At 35.6% G+C, this 16,401-nt stretch overlaps 1 protein-coding gene across 1 annotated transcript in view; it reads left to right on the top strand.

The window, feature by feature from the left end:
- Positions 1-16,401, top strand: part of Qless (decaprenyl diphosphate synthase subunit 1 qless) — a 52,160-nt gene that overhangs the window by 21,114 nt on the left and 14,645 nt on the right. The window contains exon 2 of the mRNA XM_076775155.1: positions 14,180-14,332. Coding sequence (XP_076631270.1) covers positions 14,180-14,332 — 153 coding nt within the window. The remainder of the gene's footprint in view (positions 1-14,179; positions 14,333-16,401) is intronic.

Below are 16,401 nucleotides of genomic sequence, written 5' to 3'. Positions count from 1 at the left end.
GCATTTTTTAGTACTTCCTTGTTTCCTTTCGTGAGGTTTACTATCAAGGTAAATTGGTATAAATAATTCAGTTTATATAAAAGTAACGTTGGTTTTATGAGAATATTATGCTTGATATTATCATTCTTAGTATTTCGACCGATGAAGAATTTCATCAATACTTCAAACGAGTTAGCAACTTTGTTTTTGAAAGATGAGACACCGAAAGGTTTCATCGAGGACTTTATTAAGGATGGAAGAGTCGTACAGCCACGTGACCTGTGTCAATATATCTACTTTCACTTATACTAAATGTATAGAGGGTGATTGGTACAAATTTATCGATGCGATTATTTCTGAAAATTAAGAATATTGCAAAAGACTATCAATATAGGAACTATGAAATTAGAATGGAGGATTTTCTGTGATAGGCATCGTTGATTTGTTGAGGCACCAAGGTCATCTGAAGGTCAACTTCACTTTCTTCTATGGAATGTACAGTTTTCTATCGTAGAGTTTGATAGAGTAATGAATTTGCCAATAAAATTTTATGAGTACAATAATTGTAAAAATATTGTATCCAAGATATGAAGGTAGCCTTCGCTGGCAGAATGTCAAATGATATAAAAAAATAAGCAAAATCTAGATTAACATGTGACTTTCATAGAAGTTGCACATATTACCTGGGAATTAATTCAACTTTAGTAGTAACGAGACAAAATGGAGATGTTTATCGAATGAGAACATCGACTTGACTAATCTTGATGATGCGCATCTTTAAAAACGTCTCATGGATATCACATATGCTGTATAAATCTTATTCCATTTCACAATCGTGATTTATAATATCTATTTGCATTTCGAGATACGTTTCTACGTTCGTTTCTAGAACGTCGATTGTCCAATGCCATAAAAGACTTTCATCTGTTTAGATAATACCACTGTTTTCATATTAACAGTAGTTGAAATTATAATTATTTTATTCGATAGATAAACGTCGTAGGTATTTATTATTTTAAAGCATTTCCAACGTAACGTGATTTAAAAATTCACGACTATGATTCATTCGACTACCAACGACCACTATAGCAGCGAATGTCTTAAATATGGAAAATAATGGACAGAATTTATAGCAGTATGCAGAATCGTCTGCAGATTGTTTCGCGAGTCGCGATTGGGTAATTGGAAATCAGGGGGCAAAGTAGAATTTTACGTTTTTGTTCGGAAAGGTTTATCCATGTTTCTTGGGGACATTCTTCTGTAAAGGAGTGAAAGTGTTTCTGCTAGGCAAACAGGCGCGACTGCTTGTATTCTGAAGATTTGGCAACGACACGGTTCAAGTGTCGAAGACTGCTTGCTCTTCGCAGCTCAGTAAAAATGAATTTCCCTCCTTGTGTTCCCTGGACCATTTCTGACCGTAACTTTTTCGATCACATTTTTGTCTGACTTTATAACGATCTATTTGCAAATCTATAGTAATCGTAAGGACCAAGTTCGGTTGTTTAATCTTCTTTTTCAATCGTAACGATTACTTTATTTCACAGTGAGCTTAATACTTTGGAAGTGGATATAGAATCTCTAAAAGAATTATTTATGAGTATTTTGAAATATTGTTAGATACTAACAAAAATTGCTGTTGCTCGTAACTGAATGAATGTAGTTAACATTCAGGATTCCTTCATAGCAACTTACAAAATATGCAATCAGAGAAACTGACGAAATACCTTATCAAATTCGAAACGTTTCTGACATTGACATCGAACAGACGTAACACCGTCTTATACTTACGCAATAATCTCTGTTTCGCTGAACTACGGACATTTTTTTTGAAACACGAGATGCGTTCATTGATTCTAACGATAGGGTAAAAGTGTCCTTCGCGTCAATCAATGGAAGTGAAAATCGACAAGCAACTTCGTGACGTATGCTAGTTCTCGTTGGCCTTCCACGAACACACAGTTATTTGATGACTTGTCTAAACAATTTTAGTTTCTTGGAATCAATCGACTTTTTAAGTCGATCCAGCCGTAAAAAAGTATGTCGAATTTTGCACGTGTACCTCTTACGAAGTTCTACGAATCCAGGTTTTAAGTGTCGAAATGTTTAAATTACGAAGCCCTTGAAATCTCCAAGAGGTTCAAGAATGCAAAGCTAAGTATTCTTTCGAACAATGAACGTAGTCTATTATTAGTCTATTTTAAAGTTAGTTGTTAAATCATTGTAAAGTTTCCTCGCTTAATCATGATGCAAATAGGTTTGAGAATCACTGTGTGAGATGTTGTACCTGTCGAGGATTCGGATTAAGCATGTTATTACCTTGAAGTGCGTGAACGTGGATCTTTTACTTGATTGAATATACAATAAAATGCATTTAAATCAGTTCACGTGTCGACTGCCGTTGTCTTTAGTAATTACCTAAGAAAACAAACTAATAAAATGGTACGCAGTTGAGCGTGAATCTTGTCTGCAAGATTAATTACCTGGTTCTATAAAGCGGATTCTATACGAGTGTGCATTACAGTTTCGAGGGATTGTAGTTCTAATAATCTTTTTTAACTGTGCCACCGAGACGCGATAAGAGAAAAAATTCGTGGTTCCTATTGTTGTTAATTATACATAACTTAACCTCGACGATTGCTCGTTTCGCCGAAAGCTTATACTTCACTGTTTTTCTCTGGAAACAATTAAAACATACTTTCTAAATTTACGAAATTCTTAACGTCTTTTTAATGTCTCCTTAAATATCGTTCAATGATGGAGGCGTTCAGGCATGCAGAATAAAATCTTATTCGAAATGAACCTGTCCCCATAATGTATGCAAAATTCACGGTGTTGAGTAATATTTTGCATTGGACTGATCGCAAGGACCATCAGGTAATTTTTGAGGTAGGCAACCTCATGAGTGCTTTGTTAAATGGTATTTCTATTCTTAGCGCTTTTCTCAATAGATTTGCCTTGCGTAGAATCAATTGATTTATATTTGATTAATCACGATTTATCATGAATCGGAGGGTGTATTTCAACCATCTTTGTTACGTAGAAATAGTTTACTTCCGAATTTTTATTTAATATTTTATTTTATTTGTATCGAACAAAAAAGTAAACTTATCGAGAATAACATTCGAATAACTTTTTTTATGTAAGGTAATGAAAACAAAGCATACAGAAATTGTATAAAATATAACAAATCGGCATTGTTCCGTTTAACTGAATAAAGAATGGTGTCGCAACGCTAATCTTTCACGCGTTCAGGAAAAAGGACGTGTGTACGTGTGCGACAATAAATACGTGATCACCATTTGAAAACGGGATTGCATCGATCACGGGGAAAATTAATTTCTAGCGGTGCGTTTACTCAGGTTGGCCAAGGAATATTTATGAACTTCGTTTCTCAGTAAATCTTCGTCTGAGTCGCGGTTGCATATTTTATCATTGTTTTTTACATGATTTTCTATTAACGAAACACTCGATTACATACTTGGATAAGTCCCGATTAATCACCACAGTTTCTCGTGCTTATTCATTTCACGTTTATTCTTTAAGTTATAAGGAAGATAATTATTGTAATTAAACATTTTTTTTTAAGTGAAAAAACATGTAGCAGAAATGTCGAGAAAAATAGTAATCAAAATCATATTCTTTTATCGAATTCAAATATAAAAATGGAACTGTGTATTCAAGCACTGCAAATCGAATGAGCACATGGTGCTGTACGTCATTATTGCCCCGGGGCACCAATATATTTGGTCACGGCCCTGTTCTTTGATCTCTTTCGGTACGAAGAATTTTTCGATTTATCCCATAATTTCGAGACACTCTGTTTAATGTATTCATGGCTTGTGTAATTGTTTTTTCGCTCGAAACCAACTATTTGGTATTCATATTTCATCTAGAACCGTCGATTATCCGCAGGTGTCCCTCCTTCCTCCATCTGGATAGTTGTGACAACTATTCTTAGTCAAGTTTACAGCATTGTCGATCAACTTTGAGTTGCCACAATCCACCTCGAGGCGTCGAACAGACATGCCGTGTAACCTCACTTTCTCCTTTTACAGAAAGGCCGAACTGGCCACATATATTCGATTTAAGACGACCCTGCTCCACCCAGATCCGCACACGGGTTATAAACTTGTAACAGAAAGTCGCGGTAACGCGATTTAGCAATCTATTATAGCGTATCGATCGTCACGCGATCGACGATGCAGCGTTCGATGATCGTGTATTCAACCCCCTATAGAACTAAATTACGTTTCACTTCTGAAAAATAATGTACGATAATTGATAAACACTAATAACAAGATATAAATTAAAAGGTACATTTCAGTAAACACAAATTTTTAAATATTCCTATCCTAGTGTGAGATATTATAGAATAGTTGTTGCATACTCATTGTTCGTAGATCATATTATTGCTTTCGATGCATATTGACAATAGGATTGAATCAGAGTTTAAAAATACAGATAAATGGTTGACTTTGGGATCACGATGGGTTTAGGAAGCTTGACACAAAATTTATCGAGTGCGTGGAAATGATTAAATGCGTCGAAACCTGATTTTTACTTTGTGACATCTTGAAACCCACAATTCTGAGTAATATCTTTTAAAATCAATCTCAAAGAACATGAATATTTGATTAAAATAAAAATTACTTCCAATATCCAACGGTCATTAATTATTAATAATATGTATAAAATAGATTGCTACACGCGAACGAGATATCAATTTATAGCACAAGAAAAGCCAGTTTTTATCTCTGGTGCTACTTTATCTCGCACACAAACGATACTGGATCTGACAAATAGAAGAATTACATTCTAATGCAGGCCTCCTATAGTCAAACGAATATGCTTATACGTGCGTTTGTCTAATATGACACAAATAGATTACAACTTCTATGTAAAAAGCGTATCGAGGGTTCTTAGTTCAATTTCTATATTATAACGTCGAAGCAATTTCCTAAGCAACGTGGGTGCAGCTGGAAAACTGTTATGAGAATCGATTATGTCTTTCGTAGACACGGCTGATTGCATTTTGGCATAAATTAATTTTCACAGCTCATTTAAATGTACCGGTACTTTCGATTCGAGTTAATTGAACTAACAAAGTATTCGTAACGATTATAAAACCTCAATTTAACAGATAGCAGTCACACCTATTGAGATTTTTATTGCATTTATATTCACAACGTCATCGATCCCAAATTTTTGCTTTTGGAATTTTAAAACAGATACAAATTTCTATTTTTTTTTAAAATATACTTCGAATATAAAACTTGATCTCAAAAATACACACATAGAAAAAACAACTATTATAGAATCGAATAAAGCTAGTAACTTTCCCTATGCCCCCATTTTTAATTTCGTTTGATTTAATGTGAGTTTTGCTGTAAATGTTTTTACTGATATTTTCTCTATTTTTCTATACTATTTCTTAATAGCACAATCAAGGACTTGCACGTTTTTTGGTCAGCATAGAGACGTTTCCGCCAACCAAATAATAATGTAAATTCGTCAAGAAGCTAAGGGCGGTCGAGCGATTCTCGTATGATATTTCGAGCTTCTTGTAGTTCCGTTGGAACAGTAGGTACGCGCAGGTGCGAGTTAAGAACGGTCTTGCGACAGAAGCACTTCCACAAGAGACATGCAGTCTTACGCCATCCATCGTGCGTATTTCTTCAGATCATCGCGGCAAGTAGTTCTTGCACGTTTAAAAAAAAAAAAAAAGAAGTCATTAAAAAATATTTCTTGGACAGTTTCATAATCGTGCGTGTACTTGAAACGAGCTTCAATTTTTATGGACACCGCTCGATATAGACAATTATTCCCGATGCAAATATTAACATCCGTGCAGGGCGGGCAAAGAAGATGGGCCAAGGCGAAACGTTATGAACTATTCATCGAAACGGGACAAAAAAGATTTAACTCGTTGGGGTATGGCAAATGTCTCGTTATTTATCTACTATTATATCTGGCAGTAAAAATAAACTATTTTCATATTAGCATACTTCCAAATAAATCTTAAATAGAGATAAATGATCCATCTCTGGAGAAAATGTTGCAATAGAAATACAAGCGTGCTGTACCTAGCAAATAAAAAAACGAACAACGGGAATTCTCCAACAGGAACTTCGTTAAAAATTTCGCGCGCCTGTATCTCGATTTTCGTCTGAATTCAGGTGCATTCCATTCCGGAACCAACGTCGCTGCTAATTGTAATTAACGTCTCGTCCCTTCCCCGAAACAACAATGAATATTAACGAACGTTAATCGTGTCCGTTCGGTATAAAATTAATACCGTCAAGGCTCGATATTATTCTTAAATTGCACCAACGATGCTAACGCGAATTCTGTTGAATTCTGAAAGTATAATAACAGAAGACGTGCACAAAACTTCCGAGTGTTATTTGCGAAACATTAATCGGAATAGAAATTTGTAATCCAAATATGTGCCACTTTTCTCTAAAAATACAAACTGGCTTTCATTTGTCGAAGTGATAAATTAATTTAAAAAATAATCAGTATATTATAGTGAATCAAATTAAGAAAATATTTCACGTTAAAAAAGTATCTTGTCGGCTTTTATCTCATTAAAATATTCGAAAACAGGCGTACTTCCAACGTACCAAATTCCCATAGATCGAAAAGTAATCTTTCTCAAACAGTGCCGTAAATTTTAAGTGTGATCGTTCTATCGCAAGTTGTCGAAGATAAAAATCGAAATGTAATCGCAGAATTACATTCGTACCACACGTTGCCCAAGGTGTGTCTCCATTTCTATTCTCGAAATCCTGAACACGTGGCTGATCCTTGACTTTTACACCGAATAAATTATCTGTAAGCAGCGGACGGGCCTAGCGAAGAATTCAATGGGCCGTTTTCACCTTCTTCCGTTCCTTTATCGAACTGTATTTCCTCGGTAATCGCTGTAATTACGAAACAGCACACCGTTTGTGGGACAAGGGAAATAGTAAGTCAAGAAAAAATTATTACAAACTAATTGCTGAACTAGTTATTGATTGAAATAGAATGCCACTCAGACAGAACTAGGTGTCGCCAGTCATAAAAGTCCTTCGCGTTTAACACAGAATTATTTTTATTGCGTTTCAATTAAATTCCACTTAATTAGAATATTACATATGTAATATCAAACGACAAGATAAAGAACTAGAGCCAAGGCAACTTTTCTCGATGCTTATATTAGAGTGATCCAATTTTTTAATTCGCGACTATAATGGAATAAAATTTGAAGAATAATAATCTGTGTCATAATCAAGAGTCATATAACCAAAGTCTGGATTCTACTGGGTGAATTAAAGTTTCCGTTATAAAATTATAGTTTTGTTTTCAAGCAAATAAATGTAATATACATTTTTGTAATCATAGAAAGAGTTTTCGAACAATATGCCAATGATAATGAATGCTAATAATCGATCGAATACAATCGATTTTCTTTTAAAATATTATATTACCCAAGTATGAATTATAAAGATCACGATAACGACAAATACCTTTTTTAATATCTTATCGATAGAATACACGGGTGCTACGGGTGGGTTAAAAGTGGAATTTCCAATCCTTTAAAAATTCTAAAAAAAAAAACGTTTACGGAATAAATATGACGCGTCGCGAAAGAATTCTGGAAATTCCGTGAATATACATATGCATGATGCCCCAACCACCGTATACCCAAAAATGATGAACATTTTATAATCGATAAAAGTGGTCACGTAGTCTCTTAGGACCGAGTGAAATTTATGTGAAATTCGACGATTAATTTGCACGTAGGTTTTCCATTAGGAAATGACAGGAATTTTATTAAAAGAATTTACGAAAGTTCCGACGAACGGAGAAGAGGGGGTTTCATTACCATCGACTTAAGAATTATGCGAGTTAACCGTTACGCACGTGATATGCCTAGTTCCAGGGAAGATTTCGTAACTGTTTCACCACCCTTGCCAACTTTTACTTCGGACGTATGGTTGCCGTTTTTCCAAAAATCGAAATATCAAAAACGTCCTCGAGAATTTCGTGAATGGGGGCACGCGGAGACGTCATTGGTGACACGATTATCGAGTAGATACGTCACTGGTGACACGTTATGGCGCCTGAAAACGATTTACGTGCTTTCACATTCTTCGAGTTCATCCACTACGTACCGACAAACGAATTATCGAATCAACAATTAGTTTGTTAGAGATTCTTTCGCGCATTCTTTCTCGACGTGAAAAGAAAAAACTTCGATCACCTGGAGGAACTCGATTCGAGGGAATACTAATCTTTGGTGAAAGCATGCTCGTTACTATACGTCCTTGAAAACCAGACGGTGATAATTAGAAATTAGAGGAAAAATGTACGAAGTAGGTGTGTGAAATTGCCGGCCTATAAAAGTAACGTAACGACTGAATTATTATAATCGAAGGAAATATTTCTGTTAAGTATTGTGTACCAGAATTAGAAGCAATCGTAAATGTATAAATATGCAATTGTAATCGTGATTATTTATTAGAGTGAAGCAATGGGAGCAAAAGCAACGTTGTCAAAGTAGAAATGAAATTAAGAAATGTAATTGTGGCGACTACGTCCTTGCATTCCACTTACTATTCTTCTACTCATTTACTTATTAGTTTTCATATTTATAACTAGCAATTAACTCGAGATAAAAATGTACGGTTGTTTTACAGTATAACGCGTACTGGAATGAAATTGCATACCAATTAAAAATTATTTGTCAATTATACGTTGGAGTCAACGCAATTATTCTCTGAAGAAAAAGGCCTTCTTGAGAGTCGTATTGAGTCAGACGTTATTGGCAGCCTTCGTAAGACAAAATTAGTCAGCGCTGACCACATTCTACTTACTCGTAGCTCCACATTCTCATTAATTCGGGACCGTTTTCTCTGCATGCATACGGTAATCAAATTTTGTAGGACAAAATACAAGACAAAAAAGCAAATTGTTATTTTTCAATTTTGTAACACGTATTGTAATTTCATCCAATTCATCTTGATTTATTAACAGCAAATGAAATGTTTTCATTTTGTTAATCTAAAGCATAAGATGAACTACTATGTATTATAAATATGGATTTAAAGTAATTCTTAACGTGAAAACATATTATAAAATATATTTCTTATATTTTATCTTCTGAAAATTAATTTTCAGCAGAAAAAAAATTTTGTTTATTCAAATTTCACTTCTCGTTTGAAATATTATTTTATTTGAATTGCAAATTGATAGTGATGTGGAAAGGTACTGATTGTTTCCACTCTAATTCCCACTGACACATTAATTGGCCTTTTGTATCCTTAATTAAGTCTTCCATCGATATCGAGAAATGCGTGGAAAGAAGAAAACCAAAAAATCTAGATCAACTTCGTGTCAATGTCGCAGAAGCGTGGGATAATATACCAGTGGAACATTGTCGTTTAATACGGTACCAAAAGTATGGTACACTGTTATGCAAATCAAATTAATTTACCATATAGTTTTATGATACTAAATGTGTATGAATTATTAATCTCACATACGAAGAATCGTTTTTATGCGATACGAGTAGACTTTATTGTCGAAACCATCGAGCAATTTTAAGTACCTGATAGCTACTCTATATTCGTTATCTTTAAACATTTAAACAAATGTTTAAAATAAATCTCAAAGAAAATTAAATACGACGTAAAAAGAGTGGTATATCCTACTCTACTAAAATAAATATTGTTTTGCTTAAATAACTATCGTAACACATTCGTTTCTGTTAATCTTTTTATCAGGATTATAATTTTTCTAAACAGTCAGTATAGTTAGAAATAATTCAAGATCGATCAACAAGAAGTGTAATTATTTCTAACCATACTAACGATGATATTGGCTAAGTAAAACGAATAATCATAAAATAATTTGTAAATATTTTATTCGAAGAAAATGCAAAGTAAAAAAATATTTTAAAAACGGTACCTACGAACGTTGAATTTTTATATCCAGTTATGTAAAAAAAAACAATTCTTTTCTCCCAGCATTCTGCATGGTTATTTGATATAGTGGTTCATCTTGCACAAGTGATTTATAATGTCACGTATGGTTTGCTCGCGCGCGGAATACAAATATGTGACGGGAAAACGGAAACCGGGGGCCGTGCGTGCAACGGTGGCTTGTCGATCTTTTTGTTTGATGCGTTATTTTCTTGAACGCTGGCCTTGAGTAACGGGGCAATATGCGAGAGAGGTAAAAGTGGGGTAGTGAACTTGCCTGTTGCCACTAAACTAGTTATCCAAGAATGTAATAAGCGGACACCGCGTCGTGGAAATCGCATGACACGCATGGACACACATCGGACACGGTCATTGCTCAATGTTGCATGTCCTCCTATAAACAAGATTTTGTTTTAAGCTAACTCACCGCCACACGTCGCCGCTATTAAACGACCGTTGATCGCCTCGAGGTATCGATGGGCTGTCTCTTGGACTGTCGCGCTGCCGTTTACACGCACGGTATTTAAAGTTCTAGTTTACGGATAATTGCATCTAACGCGAGAAATGTCAGGTGTAATTTCGAAGTCGCAACGCAAGGTTCCCAGACCTGTAACCGATCATAGAATTCAAACCATTTCAAGGCCTCGTGCACGAAGCAGTAAAACTCGAGGAGTCTCGAAACTTTTGCAAAAGTATTGCACGTCTTAAAATTATCCTCGTACGAAGATACGTCTCACCTTGGACACTTTTGATTTTGTTTTTGCCTTCCTTAAATGGCGGAGAAAATTAACTTGTTAAGAAATCGAAATCTGTGTCGTTGAAATAAATAATAACAAGAAGCGGAGGTTACGTTTGAAATTTGTTAAATCGTTAATTAACTAGTGGAAAAAGTTCTCCTTACCGCAAAAAGTAGAATAGATTGAATTACATATTGAAAGAAAATTTTCGATCTCATGCGTAGCCATCATTGCGCCGCTTGAATGACCTGAAAGATCGCAGAGAGAGGTCCGGCCATTTTTTAAACGATCTATCCACTCGTAGATCTTACCTCGACTTAAACAACTATCACCGTACTGCTGCTTCGTTTTCAGAGAAGTAATATTCTCTACTAGGTTTCACCTACTTCGAACGAAGGAAATGTATTCAAGTTTATATGAGAATTTAATTTTCTTATTGATTAAATACGAATATTTTATTAGAATTGTGAAGAATAATTTGTACTTTGGTACAGACAAAGGGCTATGTATTAACTTTATTATGAGCATTGAGTGTGATGAAAATTAATTACACACGAAAAAAAAATCGAAACGTCTTGCTAAAGAAAATCAATTTTTTATTCGATATTTAGGTGGATTGATTCATGTTTCATAGCGATTCAACGTTGGTAATCTTTACCGCTTCGTGAGCGTTTCAGGAACATTCAATCCAGCAGTGGTGCACAACCTTTTTTAATAGTAGGTCAAATAAAATTGAATGACATTTTGTATATGTAAAATTTCAAATTAGAACGGCCTGAACTATTGCATTGTATAAAATTATTTCAAGTTTCTGTTTATATATGACTTTCAAGAAAAGAGGCCTAGAGGATAAATCAACTTTTCCAGAAAAACGGGTTTAAAGTCTTAGATACGTTTCATGATGTCCGTGTTGATAACACTGCTTGCGTTCCATTAATGCATTATTGGTCAGAGGTTCAATATATTGTGTACTTCGCAATGTTGGTCTAATACTATCTATTTTTGTATCGTTTTATTTAACACAAAAATAAAAAATTGGATCTTGTACAAAGATTTTTTCACCTACGCAAGTTTTCAAGATTTTTGATCCATAAACCTCCTTTTTTTAGAAACAGGTCAACGTTTTTTTAATACTAGGTATTTGGACTACTCTTTACCTTTAATCGTATCAGGGTATGATTTTGGATCGCATATCAAGTTTAAGTAACTGTAAATAAACTTATACAGTAACTACAGTTACTCAAACGTGGAAACTGGCCCAAATCATACTCCAGTACAATAAGGATTCAAGAATAAAGTAAACATTAGAAAAATAAGCCATCGTTTCTTTTTTCGTAACTGACAATCGATGACAGGACCTATCCCCAGACAGTATCTCGTTAGAACACCGCTAATAATGGTCATTTTTCAATTTTTTTTCTCGAAAACTGTCCGCTATTGACGCACTGTCGATCATAGACGCGACTACCTGACACTTCCATTCTTGTTTTCTAAATTGTTTAACTCCTGTTTAGCTTAGTTTTTCTGGCGTCGACGAAAGGGCAAAGCCCTCGAAAAGTATCACTGTCGATGGGTGATACGCGAGATCGTTTCTCTGAAATATTTATTTTTATATCGAACGATGAACAACGCTCGATGCAGCTCGCGTCGTATCTAACGTTCCTGCTAAGACGCGGCATTATTTGCCTGCCGTGACCTCAATTAATCCGCCGGCAAAGAGGCGAACTTGTGAAACTGCGTTAGTGCCATTTACTGCATCCTGACATGCCCAATCCTCCGGCGCTGATCTCACACACTCGTGGTCAGCAACAAACCGTGACTGGCAAGCGAGCGTCGAGCTCGCGCGTCGCGGTGAATGCAAAGAAATCGCTGGGAATCAGAATCAAGTTTCGATGACGAAAGTGAGCATCGACGGGATCCGCCACGAGGGGAAGGAATGTCGTCTTGGCACTGGGAGCCGCGTTAAAGTGCCGACATCTGGAAAAAAGACGCGCTCGTACGCCGATCAGCCAGCCATTACGTGCCCGCGAAACGTAAACAGTCATAGGAATGATGGATTTTGTAAATAACAGTTACCACTTTGTGAAACGTCCCATTACGTATTCCGCCTGTTCCGTGTTTATCGATACGAAATCGCGACGCGATGGTTTCCCTGGAAAGAGAATCGTAGTATGCACGGGATGTATCCAAACTGCTCGATCAAACTTTGTCAAACTGCATCAAACATTCGACTGTGGCCTCCCTACGTGTCGTGGACTCCGATAATTAACGCTACAGGTTCTTCAAAATTGTCGCGAATACACTGTACAGTTTAATAAACTTTGTCATATCACGTCAAACGCTCAATGGTAATTATGAGTTACTGTTCTTTGTGTTAAAATACTCTGTTTCTTGAAATTGTTAGCAGAATCTGTTTCTCCTATAATAGCTGAAATATTGTCAAGTTGTCACACTTTTGTCGTTAGTTATTATGCTGCACACGCTTCTCTCTTACTTTTAAATTCACGTTTCGTTCATTCATCTATTCAAGCTTGCTCATATTTGTATTATTTCTTATCGCTATTCGGAGAATATTAAAAATTGTTGATATTATTCGATAGAGAAATATTTGTAATTCCTCGAATTAACTCTGAAATGATTTATCCTCTGATAAAAGTGTCAGTTTTATACTTAGAATTGTTCAATGAACAGCGGCAAATTGCGTCGTAATTAATTTAGACACAAGCTTTCACGATTACCGGTTGAATGAAATATTTCTACAGTGACGAGACTTTCACGTTGCACGTGGAATGGAATAGCGAATACTTGCAATCAGTTTGTGCATTTCCTGCAAGTAGTAAAGTCAATGATATGTCAGCCGTAACGCAACAGGTGAAGTAGTAAACGACAGTATATGGTCAGACTAAATCAGTAGTAAGTGACGGGTCGGACAGCGTGTTTATTGGATATACGCAACACATTCATGAAATGACTATTGCAGCTGTTTGCCTTACTCGAAGTACTCCATCTTCAGTAATATATTATGAAATTATTATTACAAAATGATACTGTCGTATTTACGAGTACACGTAATTCGAAACTAAATGCTTGTCATTTCCACTTATGTTGTCGATGATATAATATTAGAAGCATTGTAGAAACAAAATTATAAATTTTTACAAAGAAAATAATTGTCTAAAAATAAACGTTGCATTGAACGAGTGAAAGTAAAATGTAATGATACGAACCAAAGTTCAATTTTATGACTGTTTTACAACTCTATATTCTTATAGATTATTCAATGCTTCCATATGAATACTAAATCTGAACAAATCAACGTATTAGCCTAAGCTGTCGAAGTTCAAAGAAAGAATTTCACTTGGCGCTAAAATGTTCAAATAAAACGTGTTGAATCTCGATTATACCGATGTTTCAGAGTTACGAGAGTTAGATTTTCTACCTTGGGCGTTTCTTCCTTACCATTAATAATTAATAATGAATCATTCTTTTTCCTTGCAGAGTAGAACGAGCACGCTGGACTACAGGACGAATGTCACAAGGATGATGAGTTCTATGCAAACACAGCTACCCGGATCCTTGCACGATTACCAAGTCGACCCTTACCGACTTCTCGAAGACGACCTGAAGGACATTTACGACGATGTACGAGAGGTCAGTCTATTGTAATTATCCACGATGAAATAATAATAATAGTAATCTTTATAGGTCACACAATAGCGTCATCGTTTCATTCCTTGTATCGAATAAACTCGTACACAGAGTGAACCAAGTAAAAACTTTCAGGAGCTACTTTCCTGGGAATCGTTGATAATATGAAGAAATTCTTTTTTTTTTTAATATTGTAACGCTAAAAAAAAATTATGTCGATGTCACTGATGGTTCTCAAGGAAACAGTTTGTAACAATTCACACTGTTCACCCTGTACGTTTCGCCAGTGCACTTTCTAGAAAGAAATGTCTATTTCTGCACGTAAGGACCAGTTCAATTACGTGGAAAAATGTGGATGTCGAATTCCACGCATAGAGAGGTATCATGCACTTTTTACAGTTCCATAGAAGGTAGTCTCGACTAGAATCACGTTTCCGAAAGATAGCAATGAAAAAATGTAATGTAAATGATAGTAACATATTTCTAACTACGAATGTTACGAAATTTTCGTAATACTTTTTTCGATCCATATTAAACGAACGAATATGTAGATGAATCGTTGTGTTTAGCTAATGCACTTGGTAATGTAAACTTATATATTTTTGTATATACAGAAGCATTCATTGTTCATTCATTTAAAATTACAAGGTACATAAATTATTAAAATTGATATGACAATTCGGAAGTAAAAATGTTATTTGAAAAGTACAATTGAAACAAAAGTCTTATAGAAATTTTTCGAAGCATTTAAACGTTTTGAAAGTTTAATTCCTATTAGTGAACGTTTATTAAAATCTCGAATGTTTAAAAACACTGGCTCGATTGTTAAGGCAAACTTGTATTCTCCTTCTGAAACTACTATACACAGCTTCTAACGTATCTGATGTAATACTACGGAATGTCGTTATAATCTCTTTCATATCATCTATCGTCGGTTCGTGGGTAAAAACTTTTTCTGTTACGTAATCCCATGAAATGAAATCTAACGGAAAAAAATGGATTCACGTAACATTTTTCTTTCAGTCTACCGACGAAAACTAACTCAGCGATTGTAGTAATTTCATTCTAACTGGTCTGTTGGACACGTGTAATAGGAATGGACGTAGACATATATCAATACCAGTAAAGGTATTTGTATATTATCGCTAGTGATTAATTTTGTTATTTAATACAACCTTAGAACCTCAACAACATTGTATTGCATCCAACAATCGTATACACCCCTTCACCATTTTCTATATGGTAACATCCATGTTGTGTTTACTTCTAATATTCAATCGAAACATTTCTTTACGTATACCCTTATAATCTTTAAAATTTAAAAAGCTTGCCCTGCAATTTAAAATCCATGATGGTTTAAGAAAGTTGTATCGATTTCAAAAGATGCTGGGTTAAAAACAAAAATTTATTTTTGACTAAAGTACCGTTTAAATAAAATTAATTTCTAATTTCTGCCCATTGATACGTTCCACGAACAAAAATGAAAAAGGTAAAAATGGCGAAGGAAGTTGAGCGCGAGTCGGTTCGGAGCGACACTCGAACCACACGTTGAAATTACTTTCTTGCTGCCATTTTCGGTGCAACGCGCGTCGATTCGACTCGAATCGCCAAGTAGTTCCGTCAGGTGGTTCGAACAGGAAGAGGTGGACCAGATCCGGAAGGAAAGACCGCAAAAGCGTCGGTGTCGTCGGCGTAACCCCCCGTTGGGTGGCATCGCGAATCAAATTCATCGATTTGCGTCATCGCGGCTTTCGTTGTTACGAGACTTCTGGTCGCCAGAATTTCTTCGTTCTTCCTCCCTTTCCCCGTTTCGTCTTTTTCGTCTGTTTCTCCTCCGGTTTCTAGCCGACGCGACGGGACGCTCGTCCGCGTAATTGTAAATATTTATGGCGAGGAATGCCGTTTTCACGACGAGGCGCCTCCTCTTAAGGCGGTTCGCGCGCGTTAGCGAAAGCAGCCACGGTCTGCATATATGGCCGAGAGTAGAACTTTTACTCACGGTCGCGTACCGAGTACAATTGTATTTGCGTATGCGCGTGCAAACGCGTTTAGAAAGCACTTTTCTCGTTGCA

Source organism: Colletes latitarsis, chromosome 10 (genome assembly GCF_051014445.1).
Source record: "Colletes latitarsis isolate SP2378_abdomen chromosome 10, iyColLati1, whole genome shotgun sequence".
Lineage (NCBI taxonomy): Eukaryota > Metazoa > Arthropoda > Insecta > Hymenoptera > Colletidae > Colletes > Colletes latitarsis.
This window is presented reverse-complemented; position numbering and strand designations above follow the sequence as displayed.